Here is a 13,062-nt window from a genome sequence, read left to right on the forward strand (position 1 = left end):
AACATTTATCAAAGTAGTTCTTAAATGGAGCCTGCAATACAGAATCTACAACATCTGTAAACACTGTCAAAGAATGTTGACCCGAATACATATAAAAGAGCCCTTACCCTATTCTTCCTAGCTTCTGTTCCAGCACCCTGCTGTTAATGTTACATTAAGCATCTGTGCACAATTAACATTTAAAGTAAAAACTGAGGCAAAAAGCACTACTGAGCATTTCAAACATCTTTCTGCTGTTATTTTTTTACCCTCCATTACATAATATAGTTATGTATTTTCCCTTCGTCCTCTTACTTTCAATGTATTTCCAGAATTTTTCAAGTACTTTCTGTATCGTTTGCTAGTAACAACTTATTTGGCACCTTAACTTTCCTGATTTTGTCCCTACATGAGTATTTTTTTCCTTGGGAACAACATATCCCTGTTTTTACTAGTAGTAGTAGTAGTACTGAAATTTCTTGTGAGTTTCCACGTTTTTAAACCACTGCAGTCACTATATTTACTACTATATTCTCTAAATTACTTCCACATTGGATTGCTGTAGTTTGCTAATACTCCTTTATTGCTCTCTCTTAGGGAACAATAAACAAGCAGCTTAATCAATTCTGTGAGCAGCAGCCCAAAGGGTTAGTTGTATGTTTTCCCTTGCCTGTAACTATGAATTTCCACCTCTCTCACAACAGCATTTGCCTGAGTTCATCTGACAACCTAACCTCTCTTGGTGAAGGGTTAGAGAGCAGCGAGCTGATCCACCTCATTATGTGGCTGCACAACTATTCATACACCACCATAAAAAACACAGCAGAAGCCCACAGCCGGGAAGGGTGTGGGAGATGTGGGGGGAAATGGGCATGTGTGTGTGTGCCTGTGTGTGTGCATGCGTGTGCGTGTGTCTGCCCCTTTTGGAAAAAAAACAGTCTAAAAAGTTAAAGCCAGTCACAAAATTCCATTAAAAACAGTAAGCGTTCTTCCTCCAAATCTTACATCCACCAGTTTCCTGAGCTTGCAAAATTTTTTTCTTAAGACAAATACCAAGCCAATCAAATGATGGTCGCTGCCTTTAGGCTGCTGATCAGTCATCTCTTGGAACTTGGTAGGTCGTCTTTTTTGAACAATGAAATTCAACTAGCTTCCACTTTCGGAGCCTCAACAGTTCCTTTTTTAGTCTAAACCAAATCTAAAATAGCTACAAATGTTTAAATTAGTTCTTTCATTTTCCGCTACAAACTATTCTGAACAATGCTATAATGACTTCCCAATAATCAAAGCTCCCTGTTATGCCCAAATCGCATACTTTGATTACTTCACAGTTTATAAAATGTCTCATCATTATGCTGAAACACCTATCACAACCCTACTTCTCACCCTAATTTCCCACTACCAGCTTATCAAATTGAGTTTCAGCTCTTGGCATACAAAGGCCAAAGTATTAGCTGTCACAGGGCTACATAATAAACAAAGGTTATGCCCAAGCTCTAGAAGGAACATTTCTCTCCCTATGGCTCATCAACCAAGAACAGCTGGAGATTCACAGCTCATCTTGACAATATTCCAAACAAAACTATAGCTTCTACCCAGATGGAACGGCATTGAGCTCAACTGCTCTTCTTCTCATCTTTCCAGGAACACAAGTATACATACAAAGCTCGAGTAGTTCTTGAACCGTACCTCAGCAACACATTTCGGACACCTCCAGTCACCCTTGGGTACATCAGGTAAAGGAGGAATCAAGCAAAAAGTGTGATAGCTATCATCACATCCATCACACAGTAGCAGTTTGTCCTCGTTATTTCCTCTGCCACAGAATAAGCAAACATACAGATCAACCTGTGGAGAAAAAAGAAAAAAAAAAGAAAAAGAAAAAAGTTACAAAAAGTTTCCTCATCCAGAACCTGTCTGCCTTAAACTAAGGAACAAAGAATGTAATCCTAAAGTCCGATATATGAACATCAACACAGTCTCCTCTGGTTTTTGAGAAGCATTGATAAGGAACGACTATGCTTCAATTTCCCAAAGCAGTAACATGTGGGCGGCAGGGGGACTTTGGGTGCTGCAAAATAACTATCCAGTTCAGTTGGACAATTGTTTTCTATAACTCAAAGTAGCATCTCCTTTACGTTATTCTAAGGCAAAAGAGTAGGTTACAGTTTTTAGAACTTCATGCTCTCCCTCTCTTTGGGCATCTATCATGGAAAACAACACAAACTAAATCCCTACAAAGAGCACATGGCTGAGGAATATCTCCAAAAACTATTTCAGAAACATACATGCTATCACTTGCAACAGTACAGTGATTATCTTTGTAATGGAAAAGAAGAGATAACAAACCCCACAAACCTACAGATTTCAATCTAAAAATCCAAGGGGAAGGGAAGGAAACTGCATGTAAAGGTATCAACTTCTTTCTCATTTTCTCCAAAATAAAGGATAAAAACTCCAAATGATAAGAGAGAAGTATTAATCCCAACACAATAGCAAACAATTTTTGCAGGTGTCTGTCCAAGATAATCTCTCAACAAGAACAACACTCACTGGGAGATATTCTCAGGGACCAAAGAGAAAACCGTATCAACAGGTTTCAAATTTTCTTTGCTGTTGCTTCCTGTATTCTCCAAAGGACTTTTAAGTTAATATAAACATTTAATAGAGTACTGAAGATCTGTAACATAATCTAAATGAAGAAACTGTGTATTACTTTATCACAGCTAAAAAATTATCTTTTGTATAAATTTTTAATAACTACATGAACTTCATGAATAACACTTGCTCCACATTCTGCTACAACTCCCGTCAGTCACCGGGCAACTCAGACTATGCATATTCCCTTCACGCAGCTCAAAATAACACCAGAAGTGGTGGGGTTGGTTTTTTGGGGTCTGTTATTTTCATCAAGATGTCACAAAAACATGTGCTTTTCAGCTGATTAGGTTCACAGAGCTGTGTTAAATATTTGATATCAACCCCATCTTGGTTACACCAGTCTAGTTAAGTATGCAACTTCCTAGCTATGCAATAATATACTACTAAAGAAGATTGCTCAGGCTTCTTAAGAAACAATTTTAAAAAATAATGCAGTTCCATTAAGAGACATATCATTTTCCTCTTTTTAAAAAAATCCACGCACCCACCCTCATGGAATATCATATCTGTCTAAAACACCAAACTAGTTCCTTTTGTTGCAAGTAAATAAAACAGCGGGAGGGTACCTTAGCAGACATTTCCAGGTTCTCTTCCCAAAACTAAAAATGCATTAAAATGGCGATCGTAAGAGGAGGCTACTCTATGATACTCACTAGTTACCTATCACTGATAACACCACCTTCTCTCCAAATTCATGTTAACATATGCAATCTTTTTTATGTCAGCCCAAGTGATGATTTGTCAAATACAAAGACTGCATTGAAATACATAATCACAACAAGCAGATCTGCAATTACACAATTACCACAAATAAGCCTCCTAGCCATGTAACAAAACACAGTAAGACTATGTGATATATAACTATATTTATCAGGGGGGAGGGGATAAAAAGAAAAAGGTGTATTTTATTTCACAGTTAGCATTGCACAAAAAGATAAATGAATGTGGGAGAAGTATACACAAAACTGCAGCACAGTATTTTTCAGACAAAAGTTATGTAAGGCTAACTTATCACCTGTGCACTTCAAAGACTGTTTTCCTTGAAGATCTCTCATCCAAATATAAAAAAGTGTGGAATCAAACAGTACTAAGTCACAGAATTTGAGAAGATTACAGTTACAGCAATACAGTTCCAAAATAGCAGTTCTGCTGCTACAGTATTTTCACTTTCTCTTATAAATAGGAGTAAATGGGAAGAGTAAACAAAATATAGTTTTCTATAAAGAAACAGAAACTAGACAAAGTATTTTTAAATTAAAGCATACTTAAACAAAACGGCCACAACACTTACACAGCCTAGGAACACCATATACTCAGTAGTGGTACAATTAAAAAAAAAATCAAGTAACACAAATTCTAACTTAGCTGCAATGGCACAATGATCTGTTTTTTTAAATATCCAACTTCTCCCACATTTTTTTCCCCAGGAGGCATTTCCACATATAAAAATATGATTACTAGAGACTTTCGGTTGCCTTGGCCTTCTATGGTTGAAATTTAAAATAAGCCCTTGTAAGTATTCTCAGGCTAAGAAAAAAAGAACAGCTGAATTATTAGTGAAGAGTCTAATTCTCAAGACATTAAAAGCATGCACCTTCATTCATGGTTGCATACACGTTAAATTATGACACTTTAGAAGTCAAGCCATGTGCTATGAAGGACGTTAAGAACAACTATACACTGCTTTTCCATGGTCAAACATCAGCGTGCTAAACACATTTCATTTTTCCCCTTAGGGGTTTCTCTTGCATGGACTTGTATAATGACTACTTTAAACTCAAACCAGAAAAGACAAGAAAGCTGGAATTACTAAAAACCAAACTCCTGAAGTACTGGAGCACCTCAAAATATCTTTTAAGGAAGAGAATCAGTATTATAATTGTTCTACAAAGGGGAGCTCAAATAGAAAGTGAGCTACTGAAGGCATGCAAGAAGTGTGTGGCAAAGCAAGCCGTTAAACCCATGATCAGCAAGTACCTTCATGTTGCGACATTCTTCCTGTCTGAAAGATTAAAACAGAAACCTAGAGCATAGATTATTTTTCAAAATACTGTTCATTCTTCCCATAACAATATCATCTGCTGCAGTGTCCATCCATTCATCTATTGGGGGGTGGGGGTGTTTTAGAAAAAAAAAAAAACTGAATAAATCAATGACTTTATTATCAGAAATCACAGCAAAGGAATCAAACTTACGAAGTTGACAGAAAGAGTTCCTTTGCGTTGCCTCATCTGCATTCCAAATGCTTCTGATCTGGTTCCCTTGCGTCTTCGTGTCACTTCATCTGGAAGTAAAATAAAGTTAAATGTTATTAATACCACATCAAGATAGACTTATCTTGCAAAAACACCACAGATGTCAGCCTGGTACCCCGCCTTTCATATCAGAAACTACCTGACAGTCCAAAGAAAGCAAAACTGCCTTGTTATACCTGGCCAATCTAAAATAAACAGGGATTAGCAAAACATATTTTGCTTATCCTCACAGGTGATCCCAATCGCCTCACAAAACAGAGTGAAATACACTTATAATTTGTGCACTTAGCTGGTAGGATCAGTTTCAGTATTGTCAAATCCTGTTTTCCCTTCCAGTCACTTAGTTCATGCAACAGCTGCTTAATTGTTATTGTTACTATATAACGCATAAAGGGCTGAAACTTTGCCAAGTTACATGAAGTACCCTGTAAGTCTCTCTCATGAATGAAACCCTAGAATACTTAGCTTTCTTTTTCCAGTTATAATGATTTGCTTACTTCTTAATGTTGTCTCTAGAGACATGCAGAAAGATTTAACAGCCTCGTTACTTTACAAAGCGATGAGCCCAAGATTTAATTACCCTCTTTATCCTTTGCTCCCAATGCCAGCCCCATCATCTTGGGTCCAGCTCCAAAGATCTGCAGCTTCTTCAGTTCAGTATTTCTACTCATTTCTCCTGCCTCCGCCTAAAAATAAAAACAAGACCACATCAGCACAAACCATCTATATTTCCCCTCCAGGTCTCTTCATAATTTGTTTATATTCCACTCTCTCACATCAGCTCATCAAAAGAAAGGAAACAGAGGCACGAAAAGACACAATTTTCTGTTCCTAATGCCAATGAACAAATGCAAATGGAATAAAAGACAACATTGTTGTCCCAACTTTCCAAATTATTTCCCATTTACGATTACAGATAAACTACAGAAAGCCACCTATACAGCAAATAAGAGAACTAGGTTTGACATTTAGCAAAAAAATAAGTAAGAAAAATGCCACAGCAGTATTTTCCAAAATCACCATGATTCAGTCAAGTGCCTGAATGTTAACACATCCTGTTTCAACAGGATTTTTTTATCTGCTTCCTTGAGTAGACACATACACAACACAAATGAGTTCCAACCTACTTCCTTATGCTTGGCTGCTCCTGGGTTTATTTGTGATGAAACGTTATGAGTACAACTCTTGAAATCACACCTATTCATGGTGCCCTTGCAACCTCAAAATCAGAGGTGAGAAGACCCATTAGGAGACAACTCCATGCCCCTGCCAGTGTTGTTTCCTGAAGTGTTCTGTTCAACTGAACTTCTTCCTGTTTCCCCATTACTCATCTACCTCATTTTCCCACATCATTGCCACTAACCTAACAGCAAAAAGAACTTCCGTATTCTGTTTTTACCTGCAATGCAAGCACTTTGGTATTTTTCTTTATGTTGCCTCCTTATACTTTGAAAACCCTTTCTAAGCTGATCTAGAAAGCCACCAAATTCTCACCACTTGCAATCTTCCTCCTGAAATTCACTCATCTTAGAAGATCTCAGCAAATCTAACTCCAACAAGGTTATCTTCAAGTAACTTACTGATGACACTTCACCTGTTGTTTTCCAAAGAGTTATGGCCTGATATATCATGCATGAAATAAGCTCCCTTGGGGTGACATGCACTCAATTTTTAATCAATAAACAACAACAACAAAAAAACCAAGTTCAAATGCACTTGCAATAAATCTAAAAGAAAGAAGATAATTTCCATTTATTCAGTCTAAATCAGTTGTCTTTCTTGCTTCCAGAACACATTAAAAGAGATACCGTCTCCTAGGCATTATTACTCTAAGGAATTTTTAGTGATATTTAGAGTCCCTGTTCCCACTGAACTGTGTATGCAGTATGCTAATCGGCATCCTTCCAAACTGATTATTTCTGATATTCTAATTTTGCACATTTATAAATTCTATGTTGCTATTAAGTTATTTTCACTTTAGATATATTTTACCAACTTTGTAATTCCACACTGAAATTGCACACTAACTGGCAAATTTTTCTCATAAACTCCTCACTTTTTGGCTAACAAGTCATAAGAAACACTGACTTTTTTGCCATACAGGAAAGCCTGCCACCTGCAGACTTCATAGTCCCTCAGTTCCCATTTGAAATTCATTAACAGCTCATCCTTTCTCTCAGCTAACTAACAGGACTTGACAGCATCAACCCACATTACATTTCTCAGCACAGTACAGTTTTCCATCATTTCAGCAACATTTATGAACAATCTCCACAATTTCTCTCTCCTGCTATTGTGACCTAAGATAATTTTCTCAATGATAACTGTAAAATAATTTTACTATCGTATTTACTAAAAGTAAATCATTAACATGCAGCAACATCTCTTCAGTTTTATAGCTTGTTTAAAAATGCATTGCCTAAATATATTTTCATAACTCCATCGCCCAGATTTACTTGGATTCTACTAAACCTAAGTGGATGCATTCCATTCATGCTTAGGTGGAAAAAGCTATACAGTTTTCAAAAAGAACAGGTTGCATATTGAAATGGAAATGTTTTTTAAAAATCAGATTCCTATATAACGTTATGAACACTGCCAGGATATTGATAGTTTAAGGTGTGAATACCAAAAGCATTCAGAAGCCTCAGTGAGTAGTCTTTCTGCAGTGTCCTTTAAGACTGTTTAAAAACCGCCAAACTCAAAACTGTGAATGCATGGAAGCGGAAATCTTGCATTTCTTGCCATTTTCTCTTTGCTAACGACACAAAACACCACCACACTTTTGCATTATATTTTTTCCATATAAGCAAAATGAACTTGATTAAACTGTGATTCTATTCTAGGCTCCTCTTTTTCCTGAAGGATGCAGACATATTTTTGTTTCTTTTACCTTCTCAACTGAAAGTACAATCCAAAGGCTTTTCTTGTATATGGGCGAATCCTAATAACATGATCCAGTTATACTGAAGTCACACACTATCTTTTTCTGTTGTCCCACCCTCATCAACTCTGACACATTTGCATCCCCACCCCTCCACCCCCAATGCGCAAGACCAGAATAGTTACAACCAAGAATCAAAATTTGTACATGCTTTGGGCATTTGTCAACATCTCCCAGAGTTCTTTTGTTTCACACAATTATTCCCATGGAAGGAAATCTTTCAAATTAAAAAAAAGGAAGCATATTTTATTAATTCTGTAATCAACCAAATTTGTAAAAGAAACCTGAAAGCAGATATACTACTTACAATTGGTTTTAATTTTTCAGAAAATTCTCTGGACCTTAAGTTAATATCCTTTGAAAAGACAGCACTTCATTATCTTTTTGTTCCATTTCTCTACCAGAAACCATCATGATGTAACCTCATTAGACAAATCCCTTGCCAGTTAAAACACACCCTAACAGATCATCTATGAAGATATACCACTCTTTTCTAAGAAAGAAGTATTCTCCTAAATTTAACCTTTCCTTAAGGATATTCTCTTTTCCTAATGTAAGTTCATTCTACTTTTTGTTGTCCTTTTCTTCACAAGCCTCTAGTAATTCAGTTGCCCTTCTCCAGTTTTTATTTGTGATAGCTTTCTTCAGAGAAAAGTGAAAGAGAATGAAGCATGAAGTTTATTTTTGAGCAGAATCTCTCATCACCAAATTATCCTCTTCCTATTCAGAGACAATGTATTCAACTGATATTTGCTTGTAGTATCCAAAGATTCCCAACCCATCTTTCACAAAGGAGAATTCTCATTCCCTATTTTCTTTCATTTTTCACTTTCTCTAAAAATTCAAAAATTTGCTTTTCGAAAGTCTGCCACCCGCTTCTACTGCTGAGGATCTTTGTTTATTTCAGTAATTTCTGATTACTGTCTTTATGCTTTCTTATTCATCACCCATTCTTAGGTAAGTTATCTGCAAGAGGAAGATGCAGAGCATTTTTGGAAAAGTACTTTTAGCACTTGGAAAAAATCTACTGAGATGCAGAGGTCAGTGTAGTTATCCATGCTCACCACCCAGGCATTGGACTACTCGGCACGCTACACACAAATCATTCAGGTGTTTCAGCTAGAGCAGAATGACATTTATTTAGCAGGTTTTTACATTACTGGCATATTACCTGTCCTCTGAAGACTATCTAGACACTCTCTGGTACAGTTCCAGGTATGCACTTCAAACAATAAACAAAGTCCTGTCTACAATAAGGAGGTGCACTGAAATCTGGAACAATTTCTCAACGTTTCCCAGATATTTACACTTCTACCATGTTGCGCTACTGAGGACAAATCTGTTTCTAAATACAGTTCCAGAGTTGACTTAAGAGTTATACATAGCTTCCAACACAGCCAAAAAATACTTCTCTTGGCTATGCAAGTAGGTTGAGTTTTTCCTGTATTAAAGAACTCATTTGAGCCATTTTAATAACTGTAATGCTTAAAAGATAGCGTGGCTACAGGGCTAATAAAAGGTACTTATATATACACACACACACTTTTTGCAGATGACCCAAGTAAAATCATCTCTCTCATTTCTGAAATGCAGCCCCTTTAAATGAAACGAAGCAGCTATACTGTGCCACGATAACCACAGAATCATTTTTTCCAGCAAGGAAAAATGAGAAGTACCATTGTTCTACTGAAATCAGCAGGAGAAAAGATCCCACAGGATCTTAATAACATAGTGACACCTTTATACCATGCACGAGAAAAAGGGCATACTGGCATTATCCCACAAGATTTGTTCAAATCCAAAGCAGAATTCCACCTAACGAATGACTCTGGCAGTTCCTGCAGCGTTCTCAGTTTTTCTGGATAGCTCACTAACAACACATGATTCGAGACACCTGGTAAGATCATAGCCTGAGACTGCTTGTGTGATGCATTGTTATATGGCTATGATAAGTAACATCATCAGCTTCAGTAAGTTGAGAAAACAAACTAAAAAAAGACAATTTAGTCTAAATCAATCATGCCATCAGAGAAAAAGATGAAGTTTTATAAAGGATACTCAAATCTCTCAGTGACAAGAAAGATGGATTTGAAAAAAAGCAGTTTAAGAGCATTTGAAAAAACTTTTGTGGTGCTTAAAATAAGTCTAGAATGGCATCAAGCAAGTAGTAAGTTTGTTGCATATAAAACCAGCTTTCGCCCATGTTCCGCTGACTGGCCAGCAGGGAGCCACTAGACCTGCTGTGAAGAGCCTTAGGATGACGCCTGCAATAGAAATCTTTGTCAAGAGGTGAAGGCCTGCTTTAAATAATGCAATAGAAGCAATGGAGCCATCAGGACAAGCCTCCAAGATTACTTCTGATGGTGAAGCATTTAAAATGGTGGTGATTCAGTTTGATTTGCGATTTACTGGGGGGTACTCCCAGGATTTAGTATCACCTAGTACAATGTCAGATGTTCCTATAACACCACTAATCCAGATGAAAATAAACTGCTTTTCAGTAGAAAAACTGTGGAAATCCTATACAGTTCCAGCCATCACTCAGCATCTGCCCTCATATCCGTTTCATTTCTTCACAAAAACAGTCTGTCCAGCTTGAGATAATTAGTCCCAAGTGCAATTTCCACAATTAACGAAGACTTAGACACATATTTGCATTCATATAACTAAATGGCATATTTTAAAAAGTTTTTAAAAACTTTTCGAACTTTGCACAAGCAGAAACTTCATCATTTCACAAATGGCTTTTTATCTGTTTAGTTTCCACAGCTATATTAGCTACCAAGGTACATAGGCCACTTGTCAATAAACAAAAAGCAGCTTTTGAAAGTTTTTAGATAAACAGAGCATCTACCGTAAGCAAATCAGGCTTCAGAGAGACATCCTTCTCTGGATTTTATTTAAATGAAGACTGCTTCCTGGTGGTACTTTTCAGCACGCTCCCACAGCCAGACAAAGGCTGTTGCGCTGCCAACACTGCTGCGCTGGTGGAAGGAATAAGTGTTCTCTGTCCGTAAGAGCCAACTAACAGGGGTACCTGGGATTTGACGCGCCTCGTTCTCTTCAGCACAACGTTCATTCTTGAAGCCTGCTTTGGGGAAGCCTGGGCATCTGAGCTGAGGTCCTCAGCCTCCACTTTTTCTTTAAGGTCCAAGTTTGGCTTTTGGATGCCCTAGAGGATCAGAGCACAGGACACCAGGTTGATTGATCAGGCAGTGCTGATCATTTCATGGTCTGTGAATCATTCTGTTTGCTAAGAAACAGGATGAGTGAAATCACACAGCATTACACATGCCATTTGGACAAGAGGCCAATTAATCCACGCACCGTTTAAATAAGGAAACTGAATCTCAACCGCCAGCTTATCAAGAAAGAGACAAAGACATCTTTCCAATTAATCATATCATCTTTTGCCCTGTTTTCCTTCCCAATAGGGTTGGCCTCAGTCCTATAAAGAAATGGCTATCAGAAAATAACTACACAAGGTCACATTACAACTTCTAGCACTATTCTGTCACAGGTTAAGTATGAGGGTGGTTCTAAGTTTGTTTACATAGCCAAAGCTTCTAAAAGCGTAGACTCTATGTCCTAGTTTCGTATGCAATAACAAGTAGCATTCTACATGCAGTTTGGGTCCCCTCTTCATATCGTGAAAGAGAAGCGTCTCACCATAAGGCTAACCCCAGACTGGAAGAGCTCATAGGGGTATAAGATCCGTTCATAATGAGACTTGAGCAATGACCCTGTGCCTTTTCCTGGCAGGTAGCCAAGCCGACTTGCCACTTTAGACCATTTCTTCTCTTTAGTGACTACTTCAAAGCCTCCTTTGTTGGCAACAATCTGAAACACATAAATAAAAAAGTTAAGGGTTTTGAGCTGCTCTCACCACCTTGCATAAACCAAGAATCAATTAAACCAACCTAAATGTTAAAAGGTTCTATTGAGAAGTGACAGAATCCTGAATTTAGTTTTTGTTTCCTGCAGGACTAGTACTTTAATAACTAAGCACTTACTTATCCTCATTACTTAATGCATTTAACATCACAATTTTCCTAGTAAATGTAAATTGCATACTGTCCTAGACAGGAGTCGTCCAACAACTAAGATTTATGACGTGTTGGAAAGCGAATACAAACCCCACCATCAGAACAAACTGAAAACTTAACTCCCACCAGACTTGTACTCTGATGCAAAACACAAGTCTGGCCAGAAGTGAAGCCCATTTAAACAGACCCCAGGCAGAAGGAAGCATTGGAGCTCACAACTTCAGAGTTATAAAAACTCTCACAAAACCCTGAATGGAAGAGAGACTACTGTAAAAAGAGGAGAAACTGAATTTACCTTCCAATTAACTCAGTCCAGTTTTTACACCTGACTTCAATTGGTTTGAGTCTAGTAATTCACATACAGAACTATCACTGCTTACATATAACTAATATGTACATAGAATGAAAAAAGACCATTTGCCTCCAAGCAATGATCATAATAGCGTATGAGTTGCTTGCTCAGAAACACTGGCCAGTTCCATTGCCTCCATTCCCTTTACAGTTTCACTGCCAAGTAGCTTTAAACCCAAATGGACTGTAATTTAATTTATATTACTGTAAGACTAATAGCATTTCTACAACAGTGTAGTTTTGCATTACATTTCTTTACACGAGGACCAAATTTCATGCTTTATGTTTCACAGACTGTTAGAAAACTCAATGCAAAAACATTTTGTTACTGGAGTGAAATTTACGGTTTACTTTTGAGGCTGAGGTAAATTCAAAAGCCTAATTGTGACAGTGACAAATAAATTAATTAATTCTGGCTCTTCCTATAATCAGAGATAGCTACACTTAGATTAAACGTTAATATTATTGAACATTATTTTTCCTCATATATACAGCAAAGTACTAGAAAAGCCATTTTAAATGAAACTATTCCTAAATTTCAACTTATCTTCAACACATCCATGAAAAATTGATTTCTAAAATTATCTATACATGAACAATGGCTAGAGAAGCCACTAAGTAACTAAATAAGCTTAGACCTGCTATCTGCAGTCAACTAAAAAGTTCCAGATCATAACAGTGACCCAGATATTTCCCAGTACCACTATGATATTCTGCATATCCCAGCAAACCACCATAGACAAGAAAAAAAAAAAACACAACCAAATACTGAAAGACATTTTATCAGCTTTTCTCTGCATTTTATCAGTAATTCCAGACTGTCCAA

General features: G+C 37.2%; 1 protein-coding gene across 2 annotated transcripts in view; it reads right to left on the bottom strand.

Annotated features, from left to right (window-relative positions):
• The window catches only part of KDM5A (lysine demethylase 5A), a 51,080-nt gene that overhangs the window by 33,755 nt on the left and 4,263 nt on the right, over positions 1-13,062 (bottom strand). For both annotated transcript variants that reach the window (XM_076341014.1, XM_076341006.1), the window contains exons 4-8: positions 11,509-11,679; positions 10,877-11,011; positions 5,476-5,581; positions 4,836-4,924; positions 1,669-1,827 (exon numbers count right to left, since the gene is read on the bottom strand). In XM_076341014.1, coding sequence (XP_076197129.1) covers positions 1,669-1,827; positions 4,836-4,924; positions 5,476-5,581; positions 10,877-11,011; positions 11,509-11,679 — 660 coding nt within the window. The remainder of the gene's footprint in view (positions 1-1,668; positions 1,828-4,835; positions 4,925-5,475; positions 5,582-10,876; positions 11,012-11,508; positions 11,680-13,062) is intronic.

Source organism: Aptenodytes patagonicus, chromosome 1 (genome assembly GCF_965638725.1).
Source record: "Aptenodytes patagonicus chromosome 1, bAptPat1.pri.cur, whole genome shotgun sequence".
Taxonomy (NCBI): domain Eukaryota; kingdom Metazoa; phylum Chordata; class Aves; order Sphenisciformes; family Spheniscidae; genus Aptenodytes; species Aptenodytes patagonicus.